The sequence below is a fragment of the Lepidochelys olivacea genome (assembly GCF_965140295.1).
Source record: "Lepidochelys olivacea isolate rLepOli2 genome assembly, chromosome: 11".
Classification (NCBI taxonomy): Eukaryota; Metazoa; Chordata; order Testudines; family Cheloniidae; genus Lepidochelys; species Lepidochelys olivacea.
Genome location: NC_140421.1, coordinates 48,085,338 through 48,103,331, shown reverse-complemented (window position 1 = coordinate 48,103,331; position 17,994 = coordinate 48,085,338). Strand labels below are relative to the sequence as shown.

Here is a 17,994-nt window from a genome sequence, read left to right as displayed (position 1 = left end):
AGTATCCTGCACCCCGGCTGTCTTATGTGCTTGGGGAAGGCTCACATTAGTGACAGGTGCAGTATCTGTAAGGGGTTTAAGCCCTGATCCAAAAAGGATAGGGCAGCTAAACTTAAGTACTTTCCATCGGAACCTTCTTCTTCAGTTTGGGTATCGAGCTCTTCTGCATCAGTCAACAGTGCTCCTCCAGCTTTGACAGAATTGAGAGATGGATCAATTTCACCAATGCCAAGAAGAGGGTACTGCAAGTCATCTAAGCACTCTGTACTGGGCACCTCAAGATTGGAGGCGAAGAGATTCGAGCTCTACCAAGTACTCGGAGATGCACTCAAAAAGAAGACACTTCGTGGAGCAAGCCTCAAAATGGGAGTTTGTTGACTCCAAAGCCTAGTTCAGGCCCAGTGAGACTGACTCCCGGTATGCCAGGTTCATCATTGTCGCATCAGATTCCGGTGCCATAAAATCAGAATGTTTTCCTGGTACCATTTACAGCTGAGGAGTTTGTGGCTGAAAGAGAGTTGTTGAATCTCTTGGTACTATCTTCCCTGGCACTTCAAGATTCTCTTAGCATCAGCACCAACGGTCACAGCTTCAGAGCCACACCATTGTGGGACCGTCAGATTCAACAATTAGGATACAGATTAAAAATGGTACCATCTAGGGAAAGCTGCAGATGATTTCACAGGTATCCTCTTCACCAGAATCTGACTCTACCTCACCGGTACTGATGGGGGGCAGACCTGCATGGTCTGAAGAATCAGATTCTTCTTTGGATTCTGAAGTGCGTTTTATGTGTGTCTCAGCCTGGACATGTCCAGTAACCTCTGTGTGTGCCTACCCACCCTGTTTTCAGCTTCAATTCCAGCAGGGTGCATACTTCAAGGAACCCTGGTCTGTGCACAGTTGGGGGCTAAAGCCATATCAGCAGCCTTTATGGAACTTGTGGGGATTCCCCCTCAATCAGGAGCATCCCCATCTCCTTCCCAACCTGCTTCCTCGGCTGGTTGAGAAGAATATTGATGTTATAAGCAGTCCACCCTATGTACTGGCCCCAGCACCAGGCAGGGACAGGACCCTTCTCAGGAGCTACCCCAAGAAGAGTTGGAAAAGGATCAACCCCAAGAGCCATTGGTATCTTCTTCCTTATCCCCTGATGAGGCTGTTTTGGTGGAACCAATTTCCCCACCACTGAATGACCACAAAGTCCAGCAGGAGTTGTTGAGAATGATAGCTTTGGCTTTGGCCATCCATCCAGAGGAAAAGTCCCTTGGGCTTGTGGACATTTTAATACCAGTGGTTCCATTAAGGATAGCTCTGCCTGTTAACAAGGCTGTTCTAGATCCTACTAAGGTTCTTTGGGAGACCCCATTGTCCCTGCCACCTATTGCAAAAGGAGTGGAGAGAATGTACTGTGTATCCTCTTAAGGATTTAAACATTTTTACAGTCATCCCCCTTCCTGACTTCTTGGTAGTATCTTCCCTGGCACTTGCAGCAAATGGGTCACCAGGCACTGTTCTCCCCCCCGCCCGCCAACCCCAGGAGGCTTCTAAGAAACTAGACTTGTTCAGAAGGAAACTTTATTCCACAGGAGGTTATGGCTTCATACTGCGAACCATCAAGCTCTGTTGGGGCGCTACAATTTTACCCTGTGGGATACATTTGTGATGTTTTAAGGGCAAGCTCCCAGATTATATTAAACAATAATTTCAGGCTGTAGTGGAAGAGAGTTGTTTCTAGAACAGCTGTGCAGGCTGGACTCTGTGGCTCGCTACATAGCCTGACCATCACTGTGTAACAGTCTTCATGGTTGCAATCCTCTGGTCTCTCCCCAGACTATTTCCGTAGGTTCAGTATCCTGTTCCCCCATGACTATCTTGAATCTAGTCTTAGCAAAGTTGATGACTCCTCCGCCTTTGAGCCTCTAGTGACCTTCTCCCCATTGCTCTAGGAGGTGGCATTTTTGATGGCTGTTACGTTAGCCAGGAGATTGGGGGAACTGAGGGCATTAATATCAGATCCTCCATATACAGTTTTCCACACAAAGTTTACCTTCATCCTCACCCAAAGTTTCTTACTAAGGTGGCTTCCAGTTTTCATATTAACCAAGAGATCATCTTACTAGCCTTTTTCTCCAAAACTTGGTCATAAAGGTGAGGAGAGGCTCCATGCTCTAGAGGTTAGAAGAACTCCATCTTTTTATCTGAACCAGACTAAACATTTTAGGTCTTCGACACAGCTGTTCATCACGTTTGTGGACAGAATGAAAGGCTGCCAAGTATCCTGAGTCAAAGGAGCTCATCTTGGATATCCAGTTGAATTTGGTTATGTTACCAGTTGACTAATGTGATGCTTCCAGATACTGTTGGGTCATTCAACTAGGTCCAAAGCAGCTTCTCCAGCCTTTCTGGCCCACGCCCCATATTAGACATTTGCAAAGTGGCAACCTGGTCGTCATGTCATATGTTTGCCTCTCACTACTCAATCTCCCTCCAGTCTAAAGACGATGCCAGATTTGGACGACTGATCTTCCGATCCGTATTCAGATAGACTCCAAGCCCACCTCCAGTTTGGATTGCTTGTGAATCACCTACAGTGGCATGAACGTGCAATCACTTAAAGAATAAGAAACGCTTACTAACTTTCCGTAACTTTTGTTCTTAGAGATGTGGTGCACATATCCATTCCATGACCTGCCCTCTGTCCCCTCTCTGTCAGTCTTTCCGGTGGGAAGGAACTGAGGAGGATCAGGGGCAGCTCCGCTCTATGCCTGTGCACAGTGTGAGGCAGCAGAGGGCACTCCTGCCGCCCCAACAAATACTGCTAAGTATAAAACTCGGAAACTATGCATTGGAGCTCACATACACCTTTGCAACACATCCTGAAGAACAACAGTTATGGAAAGGTTAGTAACTGTTTCTTCCATTTGACCCTTCAAAAAAGGGTATGTACAACGTATGCCTTTCTTGAATGTAGCAAGGGGAAATCATAGAAATGGAGGACTGGAAAGAACTCTAGAAGTCAAGTCCCAGCCTCCTCTGCTGAGGCAGGACCTCGTAAAACTAGACTGTCCCTGACAGGTGTTGGTCTGACCTGCTTTTAAAAATCTCCATTTATGGCAGAGGTGCCCAAATTGTGAGGTGTGCCCCCTAAAGGGGGTGCGGAAGACCATTTGCGGGGTTGGGAGGGGGCACTGCTGGGTCCTGGGCCAGCCCCCATGGAGGGTGGGGAGGGAGCACCACCCAGCTCCATTCCTGGCCCTGCCCCGGATGCCAGCCCTGACCCCAGTTGTGGCCCAAGCCTCGGCTGCCTTACCTCGTCCATGTCCCTCCTTCAACCCTGGAGCTGTGTCCCTGGCTGGGTGGGGGTGCGGACAGATATGGGATGGGGGCGTGATCCTGAAAAGTTTGGGGACCACTGAGTTATGGGGATTCCATAGTCTGCCTTGGAAGCCTATTCCAGAGCTTAACTATCCTTTATAATTAGCAAGTTTTTCCTACTATCTAACATAAATCTCCCTTGCTGCAGATTAAGCCCATTTCTTCTTGTCCTACCTTCAGTGGACATGGAGAACAATTGATTGCCATTCTCTTTATGACAACCCTTAACATACTTGAAGACTCTTATCAGATTTCCTGTCAGTCGTCTTTTCTCAATATTAAACATGTTCAGTTGTAACCTTTCCTCATAGGTCAGTTTTTCTAAACCTGCTCTCCTCCAGGCTCTGTCAAGTTTGTCCACATCTTTCCTAAAGCGTGGCACCCAGAGTTGGACGCAGTACTTCAGCTGAGGCCTCACCAGTGCCAAGTAGAGCAGGACAGTTGCCTCCTGTGTCTTACATATGCCCTAGAATATTAGCCTTTTTTTTAAACTGTCTCATACTGTTGACTCATTCAATTTGTGATAACCCCCAGATCCTTTTCAGCAGTTACCACTAACCAGTTACTTCACATTGTGTGGTTGTGCACTTGATTTTTTCCTTAAGTGAAGTATTTTGCACTTACTTTTATTGACTTTCATCTTGCTAATTTAAGACCAGTTATCCAGTTTGTCAAAATTGTTTTGAATTCTAATTCTGCTCTCCAAAAGCTTGCAACTCCTCCCAGCTTGGGGTCATCTGCCCATTTTAGAAACATACTCTCCATGCCATTACCCAAGTCATTAATGAAAATGTAATTGAATAATGCTGGACCCAGGACCAACACCTGTGGAACTCCACTAGACGTGCCATCCTGGTTTGAAAGTAGATCATTGATAACTACTCTGAGTTTGGTCTTTCCACCAGTTGTGCACCCACCTTATAGCGATTTCATCTAGACTGCATTTCGCTAGTTTACTTAGGGAGTATCATGTGGGACTGTATCAAAAGCCTCACTAAAAATCAAATGTTATCGGCCCCCTTCCATCCAATCTGTTAGGCCAGTAACCCTGTCAAAAAAGGAAATTAGGTTGGTTTGGCAAGATTTGTTTTTGAGAAATCAAAGTTCGCTATTCCTTATTAACCCTATTATCCTCTAGGTGTTTATAAATGATGTACTCTGTTAACTGAATGTTCAGCCATAGACATTTCATCATTAGAAGAATAAACTGGGTGTGGTTTTCTCACACATGTCATTCCTATATGAATATGAGAAAAGGAAAGTATGATTTATAGGAGTTCGCTGTAGCAGGAAACTTCACTGCAGAACCCTGTGTCTGTTAGCTGAAGAAGCACAAAGTATTGTTTATCTAACCAAACTAGTATCAATTAAGGGTAAAGATAAACACTTGTGGTCAGTGAGAAGAAGCTTTACAGCTTAAGTGTGTTTAAGATTTAAGGAGCACTGTAAAAGGTGGCCACTTTATAGGGTAACTTTGCCAAATCTGTGTACTTTATTAATACATCTGCTTGTAATGAAAGGTATTTGTGCCACTTTATCGCCTTCCTTCAAACTGTACAAATCCAGTAAACTATAAGTAAATCCTGTGATGTCAAACCTTACAGCACCAGATTTTTTTTTAAAAAGGTGGCTTACAGCAGAAATGTCAAAAGGTATGTATACCAATAAACAACAACAAAAAGGAAGGCAAGGAAAAAATAACATGGTTTTATGGCAAGGTTCAAAAGGTTATTCAAACCAGAGGTAGGTCTCAGAAAATGGAGATCCAGCCCTCCTCGTGAAGCCAATAAAAGGAGCATAAACTACTTATGGCAAGTAATATGTAAGGTTAAAAATGAGGAAGGCTAGAAGATAATTAGAAGAGCAAATACTGAATGACACAAAAACAATATGAAATGCATTAAACAGATATTAAAAGCAGGAAGCTCCTGAGAAAAATGTTTGGCCTACTCAACCACCAGCGTAGACGGGCAATTAAAAAGATAAGGGACATTGCAATGAAGCTAAATGATTTCTTTGTATCAACCTTCACAACAGAGCATGTTAGGAAGATGCTTTCTCGTTTTAGGAAATAAAGATGAGGTGTACTTCCAGACGTTGAAATATCAAAAGAGGTGGTGCTGGAACAGGTAGATAAATGAGAGGGGAACAAACTAATAAGAGCAGGATTGTTTACTTGCAGAAGTTCTGAAAGTACCTGAAAATGAAGTGGTTGAGCTTCTAAGAAAAATATGCAATCTCTCCTGGGAGACTGGATACTTTCACACTGGATCAGACCAGAAGCCCATCTGGTCCAGTGGCCTCTATAACTAGTACCAGATGCTTCAGAGCAGGGTGCCAGGAACTCTGTAGTGGGCATTTATGGAGTAGCCAGCCCAAAGGGGGAGTTTCTTCCCACATTGGCTATTGTTTGGCTTAAGCCAGAAGAATGAAAATGTGTCTTTCTGAGGAAAAAAATACTTTAAAAAAAAATAAAAGTTTAATTGTGAATAGTCTCATTCAGCATATAAAAATCTAATTCTTTTTTTAATCTTGTTAGGTTCTTGGCCTCCATGATTAAAAATTAGCTATTGTACAAGAGTTGTGAAGGGTAATAAATATATTTTTAAAGGGGTTTTAAAGAATGAGAGAGAGAATGAACAGGAAAAAAGGCAAATGTTTCAGAATAAGATGTAAAAGAGTATGGAACCTGGGTGTTTACCTTTCAATCTGTCCCACAGGGGTGTTCAACAAAAACAAAGTTGTGAATCACTAATTTAAATATAAAATATATAGGATGTACAGCATTCTAAGACTAAGATTTTTCAAAAGTAACTATTGAATTTTGGGTTCCTAACTTGAGACACCTTATGTGGACCTAATTTTTCAGAAAGTTCTGAATACTCATTCTCTGAAAATAAGGACCCTTATAAGATGTTGTAGGTTGGGTACCCAAAATCCCTTGTCACTTTGAAAATGTTCACCTAATTTAGCATTATTATAGGACCATTAACTTTTTTCCTCACTCTTGTGCATTTAATTGGTAACACTGCATCAACATATGGTCTTAATTGGCTGTGTTTTTGTTAAAATACTTTTAAAACATTGTTTGACACGTCTGATCTGATTGCTTACATCTTTGTTAGCTTTACTTTCTGCATCTTTCCTTTCAGTTAGAAGAGCTAACTGGATGCTAAGATGTTTGTGCTGGAGGCAGTTGAGGAAAGTTACAAAAACCTTGTTTGCCTTGACAGCAAGAAATGATAACCTCCTAGCAAACCAAGTGCTGAACCAGCTGTTCATTGTAGGTTAGACATAATACAAATCCAAAGGTTCTTTATCATATTTCAGAGACTGAAATCCCTAGTGTTCTCAAACTCTGCAGTTTAAACATTTCAGTACAGCTGTGTTCAGAAATGAGATTTTTAGAGAACATTTGGTGTTTTTCACCTTGTAATAATTACTGTTCTGTGTCTCAGGTGGCAATGAATGTATATGAGCTGTCATCTGCTGCTGGATTGCCATGTGAGATTGATCCTGCCTTGGTTGTAGCACTCTCTTCCCAAAAATCAGGTAACAAGTCATATAATCTTTCAAAAGTATATTTAGCAATGCACTCTGACTCTTTTTGATGTTAAAAAAATCCAGAAACACGTGCAGATATTTGCAGTAGTAAGCAAAGAGCTGTTGGTGGATTACTGGCTCTTCTGTATTGCCTCAGATGAGCCACGTATATTGCCAGGTGAATTTTCATTTGGAACTTAAGCATTTGCTATGCATGCTGCATAAAATGCACTGATATGTAGCCTGGAGTTTTGTGAGCCAGCTGCATTGGGGAAACTGCTCTAGAAATGGATAATAGGTGAAAGGTGGGTGAATGTAATGCCTTTGGGAAAAACTGGATTCATTTAAGGAGAGGAAGATATTGGGTTGTGTGTTGAGGATAACAGAAGGCAAATAGTCTATTTTCTGATGCACAGTAACTATTAAATCCTTTCCTCTCTACTATGAATGTTTAAAAATGTCAGATTTTAAGAAGCAGTTAACAAACCAATATTATGAAATATATGAAGGTTGTGTTTTATGCAAAACATTAACATGAAAGCAGACAAAGGAAAGCATTTTAAATTATGCCTGTGAAAGCATCCAAGACAAGTTGCCATAGAATCTGAAATTGTTACATTTGTTTTAAAGGGCCATTGCAAATCCTTCCAGTTTTCCCATTTTTTTGACTCACAATAAATATCCTTTTAGAGGCATAAAAATAAATGAAATTCTTAAAGCTGTTCAGCAGATATTCATTTTGTTCCCTATGTTTCTTATTAAACACTTTGATTATTCCCTTCAAAAGAAAAAGTAGATGACTGTGGTAACACAAATCTATGAATACATCTTATTTGCTTTGTTCTTGCTATTGGCTGGATGTCTATAGAGCATGGACCGTTAGAGATCATACCGAAAGTTACTTTTTTCCATTTTCTTAGTAGGGGTAGCTTTGAGGTGGGCAAAAATACATTTAAGTTCCTGAAGACATTTATCACTATTATTTTAATATTAAATCACATATTGGGTTCAAACAGCCTGAATGGCTTTTTAAAATGTCATTAGTAAATATTATTTAAAGTTTGTGTGATTCCGATCTCTCTTCCCTTGGTAGTTTTAGTACAACCTACCCCAGTAACTATGAAGGAGTTAAATTGTGTGAACAGGACATAGCATTTTATTTTAGCTCATTCCTTTTGGTGTTGGGGTCTTGTATTTTAATTCCCATCTGTTTCTGCAGTTGGATGGAGTGACTTACTATCATCAGGTTTCAGAGTAGCAGCCGTGTTAGTCTGTATTCGCAAAAAGAAAAGGAGTACTTGTGGCACCTTAGAGACTAACAATGCATCGAGTGCATCCAGTGAAGTGAGCTGTAGCTTATGCTCAAATAAATTGGTTAGTCTCTGAGGTGCCACAGGTCCTCCTTTTTCTTTTTACTATCATCACTTAGTCAATACATGCTGGCCTTTAATAGTGTGCTAGATACTGCAATTCACTACTTGACTTTTTTAACTTTATAGTCTCATTAAAGGTGGTGGCAATAATATTTCAGAAAATGTGACATGAATTACGACAGACCAAAAAGGCAACTTTCTGCTCCGTTGTCATGGGATAAATCTCAGAGTAGCTTTTAAATTGAAGAATTTTCTTCTTATTTTCAGAAAATATTAGTCCAGAAGAAGAATATAAAATTGCCTGCCTTCTCATGGTCTTTGTGGCAGTGTCCTTGCCAACTTTGGCCAGTAACGTGATGTCTCAATATAGCCCTGCCATTGAAGGTATTATTTATTTGGTGGTGGTACATTTTTGGTCTGAATATGTTCTTGTTGAAATACCTTGATTATTAATCTTTTAAGCGTTTTTTTCTCAAATGCTTGCTCTTTGGAATAGCAAAATGTATTTATTTTATTATCATATGCTTTATGGTGGATGGCTCTAACAGTCAGGTTGAACTGAATCTAAATCACAACAGAAACATGATTAGAAATTTTTAAAATCATTTACCTTAATCTTGTTTTGAAACATGATGTATTAAAAATGAATATAATCCACTTGAAATTTTGAAGACTAGATGCAGTTCTAAAATATGCACTTTAGGAGTTAACGTTTAACTCGCACACAAAGCAGATGACCTAAAACATATTTTCCATTTTGATTAGTCTAAGAATTTATATTGATTAGCATATGTGTTGTTTTAGTAACTGTTAATTTATTACTGCTACATTGGATTTGTGCCTATTCATATGCCTTAATGGTTTAATATCTCAGCTACTAAAAAAAAAATTTTTTTTTAAATCTAGAAGGAATGAATTGTAAGTAGAATCATCGTCTAAGGAATTTTTGCTACTTTCCTTTCTTATTAAAAGATAAAGATCTTTGCCTCAAGGAAATTCTTTGTTTGTAATCCACAAAAAAAATGTTTAACTCTTTCAAACTAAGTTTAATAGAAAAAATTGTCAAAACTGCTCCAAAACACACACAAATCACTTTTCAATAGGAATATGTGGAGTCTGTGTCCATTCACTTGACCCACTAAGTTTTCTTTCTTTGTCTTTACCAGAATCTGCTCTATATCCTGCACAGGACAAAGCTTAATTAACATAGGACATCTAGCTTGTCAATCATTTCCTTCCCCAGCTTTCCCAGAATTAGTAGAAGCAGCAGGAGAAAGCCCCAAATTTCTAAAGCTTTGAATTTCAAATTAAAGAAAATATATTATGTAATAATTTAGATGCACAAGATCCCATGTTTCAGATCTTTGTGGGCATAGCTGGTCACTTGTGCAGTACAACGATTAAGTGTGCAGACTAAGATTGCAATTGCCTTGTATTACTGTGTGTACACACATTTTTGTAGAAATTTATATTTCAAGATTCTGTTTAATTCAACAATGTTAACTTCCTTGATAGGGACATATTTTCTTTCATCGTCAAGGTGTATAGGTATGTACACTGTAACTTTTAGATAGTAAGCCTAGAGTAATAGTCTGAGCTCTGCACATAAATCCATCTTTTCTGGGATTATCTGTAATGAACAGAAATTAAGTGTAGCCTAATGACAAACTTAAATGTGAACATTTTATTTAGATGAATAGGGGGAACGATTCATAGCCTGAAGCAATAGCTCTGAGGGTTATCTGCAGATTTGGAAAGACAAAAGTGCATTGCTTTCCAATTTGGGAGGCTTTTTTCAAAACCACTAAGGGCTAGAAACTTTCCCCAGATTAAATGTTCAGAGCACAGGCAGGAGGGAGGACCAGAAAATCTCCTAAAAGAGAAGAGACAGATCAAGAACCAAAGAAGGGAACTGAGTCATGGTGACAGGCCTGTCTGTCTTAGCTGCAGTCTCTGTAAGTGGAGTGGCTTGTATGTAGTTTTGATCACTTCTCCAAGATGAACAGGACTTGTGTACATTTTGATAAATAAATTGCACTAGAAAATACCCTCTATCACCAATTTTTCTTCCAGTGGCAGTCTGACTCCTCCATTTTGTAGCTCTGACAAGGAGTCAGGTGAAGCTGATGGCCCGAAGAGGAACCCTTTAAAGTGGGGAAAGCTAGAAGTGCATGAACTTTCCCAGACCCTTTAAGTGATCCTACCCAGCGCACAAAAAAGTCTATATCGGGACTTGCCACTGACTGTACAAGAGCAGAAGGATAAATGCATCGAATTTGCTATAGGCTCAGGTGGATGCCTCAGTCTCGAGGCTGAACAAAAAAGAGTTATTTTTGTCAGGGGGACAAATCTCCTTTACCTGGTGGACAAGCAGTCCTTGAAGAGAGGGACTCTGCCTCCATGGCCTGCCTTGGATATAAGGGCTTCCTTTTCTTGGGTGACTACGTCTGAGTTAGTCAAAGCTAAAAGCAGGACACAATGCTTTTTAGATGGCTTTTGTCCCTTCTTTTATCACTTTTTCCCCTTCTGTGTTCTACAATCCGGAAGTGTAGCATCTGGCTTTGGATGTAAGCTATATATTCAATCTCATTCGTGCTGTGCTCCTTTTAGTGTCATTAAACTCTGGCAAGATCCTGGATATGGCCATCTAAAAAGTTGAACTAGCTTCAGTTCCCAAGCCAAGGAAAAGAGAGGGAAAATGTTATCTCAAAAGTACAGACTTCAAGATATTCTGGCCATATCTGAGTGCCTGCCATTTGTTTATCCAAGACCAAGGGCTCCTTCTATGTCTCCTGGCAGAGAGTCAGACCCCAAGTAACCTTCATATTTGCTCCTGCTAACAGAAGACTGAGATCTTGACAGTTAGCCAAATCTCAAGCTAATTGCCAGAGATTAGTTTTCCCTTAAAACTTGGTCCAGTCACCCGCTGACAGATGAGCAGAGATCATTCATGCCAGTTTCACAGTCAGATTCTCCTTCCCTGTCTACCATACAGCCTCTTCACTTATTTCACTCAAGTCAGAGAAGAGGCAATCTCTCTTGGGTATGACATGCAAACTGTTCACTCCAAAAGCTGTTACTAGTGTTCACCTATCAGAGAATTACTGACAAAGTTTTAGAGGACAGTCTGTTTTACACCCTATCCTGGACCGGTCTCCTCTCCAGATGTGTGTAAAATCCAGATTTAGAATGGAGGTCCTTCCCCTGCTTTATTCAAGAGATCTCTTTTGCCCCACAACCACCACATGGAAAATGAATAAATCCTGTGCTCGTTGAACCTGAAAGACACCTGTGTGTACATGTCCATATACCCAGCTAATTACAAAATCTTTCATTTTTACAGAATTGAAAGTATTTTTCCAAAACATAGCTGTTCCCTTCATTCCAAGAGTCTCTGGGATCTTTCCCAATCATAGCCCTTAGGAGGGAGGGGATTTGAATTTTTGATTATGTATATGATCTCCTGTTCAATCCATATAATATTTTAAACACCTGAAATCATCTCACCTTGTGATTTTTAATGACCCTTGCAATGGCTGCATAAGACGGGCCTCTGTTGTGATAAACCTCTGTTATTTTTAGTATGTTACATGCGACTTACCTGCAATATGGGAGTAAAATATAATAGTGCATTTCATTGTATTAATTCTAAACATGTTTCCTTTGTAAGCTTTTTACTGAATGTGGCCCGGAGATCCAAAGCACTCACCACAATTGCTAGCACATTTCAAGTTAGTTCACTGCAAAACCTTGACCCTGTTGCAGTTACGAATTATGTTCCTGTCAGCTAAAACATTCAAAGAATCATTTGGTTTTGAGAAGTGTTGCTGAAATAATAACATGTCTGTGTTTTTGTTTAGGGCACTGCAACAACATACATTGCCTGGCAAAAGCTATCAACCAGATTGCTGCAGCCCTATTTACCATCCACAAGGGAAGCATTGAAGACCGTCTTAAAGAATTTTTGGCTGTATGTACAATTTGATAACCAGGGTTGACTGCTACAAAAATCAGCCTAAAAAACCAAAGCAAAACCCTAAACCTCTGTTGCAACTCAGACTTAGCTTTTAGATGTACAGTGGTCACCATTAAAATCCTCAACATTTTGCCTTTGCAAACCGATATTACTGTGGTATTCCCCATGCATAGTATAGAGTGCTACATTAATCTTCGTTGCCATAACATTTATAAAGATTTTAATAGAAATGACTTCAATTGATCTGCAATATCCGTTTGCTTCTGAAATAACAATATATGTGTACTTTGTCTAGTATTGGTAGTTATTTTCCCTTTGGTCTTAAGCTAAAGAGAAAAAGGCTAAATTATCCGCAGTACTGTTTTCACAGTTTTCATTTTCAATTGGAGAAAATCAGATATGGGGACACAATCAGTTGGTTAATCGTTAGAGCTGGGTGACATTTTTTGGGTGAATGGTTTACTCACCAAAAAATACCATTTCGGTGGATCTGAAACCATTTGCTAATTCAACTCAATAGTTCTGGTTGGAAAAAGGTTTTTCAGAGTCAGCAGAGTGAGTGTGTGCGTGCGCCCTGCCCCCCTTTATTAACTTTAGTCAAGTGCATAGGGCACTGGGATGCAGGTGACCCAGGTTTGAATCTCCACTCTGGAGCAGCGGCTTTAAATCAGATTTCCCGCCTCCCAGGTGAGCATCCTAACCACCAGGCTATAGGTTAATCTTTTTGCCTGATTCAGAGGAGGGATTTGAATCTACATCTCTTACCTCCCAGGTGGGTGCCTTAATAACTAGGCTATAGACTCATCGTCATCACTCTCTTTGGCCAGTGACTATTTAAAAATTTGTACAAAGTGGAGCAGTTTCAACAGGAGAGATTGAGAGCAACCTGCTCTAGAATAGCCTATAGCTTGAGGGAAAGACCTGACTTCAAGTCCCTGCTCTAGAGTGGGGATTCAAACCTGGGAGTTCCACATCCTGGGCAAAGCCTGTAACCTCTGGGCCAAAGGTTATAAAGGTACTCAGACGTATATGGGTGTATGTTTGCTGACCCTGAAATGGACTTTTCCAATTTGCTGACATTTTTAGAACTAAACCTAATTATCTTCCTGACTTTTTCAGTTTGCTGACCAAACCAAAAAATCAGTTATTTGCCCAGCTTTGTTAGTCCATAAGGATTTCTTGAAGATCTATCCTTTTTCTTAAACTTTGTGTCAAGAGTGGATAGTTGTACTTTATTCTTAAGAAATTAATCTCTGATTTAGTGGTCTGCAGATACTTTCAAAATTCAGATTGAAAATGTAATTTTAAGGAACTATTTTACTCTCATTTATATTTAAACTGGTTATAAATTGTCTTAATTTTGATACACAGAATGCAAATGAATAGTACAAAGACTTAGATGTGTATAGATTAAATGTGTGATATTACAAGAGGTGGTTAAACATCGGTCAGTTGATATGCTATTACATGAAAGTTAAACTTGAGCCTGAAACGCATGTAGCATTTTTGTAGTGTGTGTGTATATATACTGTAATTACGTACGTGTGTGTGTGTGTGTGTATATATATATTAAAAATAGAGTACATGATCTTCTAGATTGTAATGCAAGATCGGAAACAGTTAAGTATAGTGTATGTGAAATCAATGTTTATATCCTTATGAAGCTCCAAGAGATTTTCCACAAGATATATTGTACTTTTAGTTTATTATATGTTAGTCTGTCATAACAAGTAACCTTAGCTGACTTGGTGTATCTCTTGGATTGTACTTTTGACATTGAAGTTCTGTTTGTGCAGTAGCCATTAGGTGGAGTATAGGGCTCTAGACAGCCAAGAAAACTTGTGTAAGAGAATTAGTGGTGCCTTCAGTGTGAACTGGAGATCCAGGTCATATCTGTGATATGTAATGTTTTGGCTTAGTATATCTAGATTAATCTGGAATGACCTGACTCGCCATCATGCTCAAAAATCTGTCTCCAACACTTATCTGCTTTAGGATCAGATCTTTGTAACTTGTCAAATACATAAATCTGTGGTTTATGGTTTTGGGTTTTAGCATACTTCATTGTGTTTTTAAAATAGAAATTTAACTTAAAAATTGGCTCTCAGTACTTCAGGGGTACATACAGTTAAAATAACAGACGGCCAAGTAGATAGTCTGGTCTAAATTTTCAAAAATAGCCAGTGATTTTGAGTGCCTTTGTTTTTGGGTGGCCAACTTTAAGAAATGTGGACAGAAATGACAACCTTACTTGGGCATATTAAACATATTTTTGTGTGAATGTGGGGAGGCGGGAATCTGTCTTTATCTTTAATAGTTAGAGAGGTACAATAGGCAGTACTTTTTGCAAAATTCTCACTTCTGGTAATGCATTGTTACTTTATGGAAGGAAAAAAAGCATCTTAACCCATTGACCTCATGAGCGGATATTGTCTGCCGCAGCTGCTTGTAGCAAAACATGAAAAATGGTCATGTCAAATTGTATGTGCTTGACAAGCAAAGGAAAACAGTGCAGTTTCATGTGATATAAAAACATTTTTGCTGCAAGAATTTCATTTTTGATCATGTGATCTAGATGGTACATGTGTTTTCTTTGACTGCTCAGACTGTAATTAAAGTACTGTAGTCACTGACTTTACTTTATTCAACTTGGTGTCTTCCAATTTCTTTAAAGAATTTTTTTTTTCACAGTTAGCTTGAGAAGGCCTGGAGCTCAAGAAAATATACTGTGGAAAATAATTATCTTCTGATAAAGGAATGTACTAGATAACCTAATTGCTCCTGCCCATTGAAATTAAATATGGGAATGTTCTAAAAGATTTTTTGAAATGTGAATACTATCACCTTAGATTAAAAATAGACTTATTTTTTTTTCTTTTGGCAAATTATTAAACTCTTTTTTTGTAACGGACAGTGATTCAGTCTTCAGGAATATTTTAAAGTGAAAATTTCCAAATCAGAAATTTAGATTTGTGAGCAGATATTTAGGCATGGGGCTGTTGCTTCATTGGCATGTACTAATCTTGAAAATTCTGCTTCTGGAAGTTGAACAAATTTATTTCTTATTTGTGTATTCTACAGTTCATGACAATAAAGTTAACAGTTCATTTCTGATCAAAATATTTTGTTGAAGTCTGTGACCCTGATCCTGCAAAGACTTAAGCGGGGGCTTTGATTTTTGCTGTATCTGGGCCTTTATCGCAGAAACAAGTAGTTTGGTTTGCCTACACTTTAACCTGCCATTGTCATAAAATAATAATGTATGCATTTCTTTAATTATATGTAGTATTAGAATTTGAGCATTTGATACTTTTTTTTCTCTCTCCACCACATCAGGACCAGGATATGGAATGATAAATTTTAAAAAAATTATTTGTATTGATCATGCAAGAAGAGTAAGTAAACGTGCATACATATTGGAAGGAAAAAATTGGTCAGTGACAAAACTGCTGACTTCATGAAAGCGAGGATTTCACCTGGAAATTCTGTGCAATAATCTTGTTTTTTCTCCCCTCAAATACGCATGTCAAGCACTGCTAATCAGATTTGATTTCTACAAAAAAGGCACATGCCTAGCAGAGCAAAACACAATATGCAGAAAGCATGCTTGTAATGTAGTTATGGTACTTCCTTTCCATTATGTATTCTGTTGTACTAATAACTACACTGGTTAGGGAGATTAGTTAAAAGAAACTTAACAAAAGTAGCAAAAATTGATCAACTTAAAGTAGAGCACAAAAATGATATGATATATATTTTAAAATGTTTATCGTTTTTTAATAATTTTTTGTAGCTTGCATCATCTAGTCTACTGAAAATTGGTCAGGAGACGGACAAAACTACTACAAGGAACAGAGAATCTGTTTATTTACTGCTAGACATGGTAAGTTCTCATGCTCGTTGTTTATTCCTAACAACAAAGGCCTTTTTGACAGACACCCTTGCTGTTGTAACTCATCAACCAATAGAAATACTTTTTGACATCATGACAATAGAATGACATGAAGAACTGAAGTCCTTTTGATTTTTTTCTCCCGTCCCTCTGCACAATTCTTTTACTATTGAGTATTATCTTTCTCTGTGTTGTCAACAAATGCCAGAAAAAGTTATAGTAGTATTCAAGTAATTTTCACAATTGATTAACGGATACAGCTCTATATTGATGTCACAGTAAATTAGTGCAAATTAAACTGTGAGGATAACCCATGAGACATCTGCTCTGAGCATTTATTTTAGTGTCACAAGCCTGTTTGAAATATTTGCAACTAGCTTTAAAAAGCTTTGTATGTTTGCTTAAACGTTGTACTTGAAAGGACTGTGGGATGAACACGCTGCAGTATTTCCCTTTTCAGCCGAAGAAATATAAATGCTGTTGTGGCGCAGGCTGGTATTAATCAAATGATGTAGATGATTCTCATCATTGAACATTAGAGAATCTTGATACATCTTTGGTGTTTTTCAGATTGTGCAGGAGTCTCCGTTCCTGACCATGGATCTTTTGGAGTCTTGTTTCCCTTATGTCTTGCTGAGAAATGCATACCATGCTGTCTACAAACAAAGTGTCACAGCCTCTACATAAATATCGACTGACTGAAGACTTAGCACGCATCTATGTTGCCTCAGTTTTACCTGTAAACTGTGGAGCTATTTTACTTTATGGCCTGGCCAACAGTTTTGTGGATTATAAACTTTCTTCCATAAGGTTGTATTTCTGATCCGTGGTTTCTTAATATGGTTGTACTACAATATGAGCTTGGTTGATTTTAGGTTGCACACACATGGAAAATACTCCTTTTTTTATTTTTAGAGTATCGGTTATCTTTAAAAGAAAAACACTACTTCTGCTATGTTTTTGATATTTGATCATGCAAAACCATAATTGCTTGTTTATTTCCAAGAAGAAAAATGTATTTAGTGATTATTTTAGATAGTGTTCTAGTTTTCCTCTGTGTGTAAATTATTTCATATAGGGAAAGTTATAATCTGTACCTATTGTTCTTATTGAAAACAAGAATTGGATGTGCATTTCTGTGAAGTAATTACAACATTTCTACTTTCCTTTATTTTGAAACATTCACTAATCTAAGTACTAGGACACTAAATAACATTAAAAATGTTCTAGGACTGCTTATCCTTAGACAGCAATCCTCTCCCGATCTTCTTAAACAGAGGCAAAGTGATGTTGTTTGTATAAAGCAAAGTGGGAAAAAATTTTAGACTAACTTTCATGGTGCCCTGTTGGCATTAACACTACCATTGTACCCTGCTGTATAATAAACGTTCTTACACATTTATCAGGTGTTGATAAAAAAATGTTAGCCCTTAACCACTTTTTATATGTTTTAAATTTTTGAAATTCCAGTGTACCTTCCATAACATACAATAAACACTAGACTGTATTACATGTTGGTGAATTATTTTTAATGTAAAATTACAATTAAAATCTTAATTTATCCTAGCACAACAAGTTTTAACACGGATCTTGTGCATTGCTTTTCCATTCTCAATTGATTAAATATCATCCCTTCACTTGGAAGGATTAAGACTTTTTAATATTCAGCTTTGTGTAGAGCTCTACAGTAGAGTAGATAACCTATAAAAACTTCAGAGGAAGGAATTTTTAAAAACACCTGAAACCTCAGTTGAATGCCACTGACCTTCAACTTTTCATTTTACAAGGTACAACAAGAAAAGTGTATCTCTGGTGCATACCAACACCCATTG

At 38.5% G+C, this 17,994-nt stretch overlaps 1 protein-coding gene across 5 annotated transcripts in view; it reads left to right on the top strand.

Moving 5' to 3' along the window:
• Positions 1-17,669, top strand: part of NCKAP1 (NCK associated protein 1) — a 112,557-nt gene extending 94,888 nt beyond the window's left edge. For all 5 annotated transcript variants that reach the window (XM_084643282.1, XM_084643280.1, XM_084643279.1 and 2 more), the window contains 5 exons: positions 6,837-6,930; positions 8,562-8,678; positions 12,155-12,264; positions 16,064-16,153; positions 16,733-17,669. In XM_084643282.1, the coding sequence (XP_084499408.1) occupies positions 6,837-6,930; positions 8,562-8,678; positions 12,155-12,264; positions 16,064-16,153; positions 16,733-16,849 (528 nt within the window). In that variant the 3' untranslated portion in view covers positions 16,850-17,669. The remainder of the gene's footprint in view (positions 1-6,836; positions 6,931-8,561; positions 8,679-12,154; positions 12,265-16,063; positions 16,154-16,732) is intronic.
• The last annotated feature ends 325 nt before the right edge of the window (positions 17,670-17,994 follow it).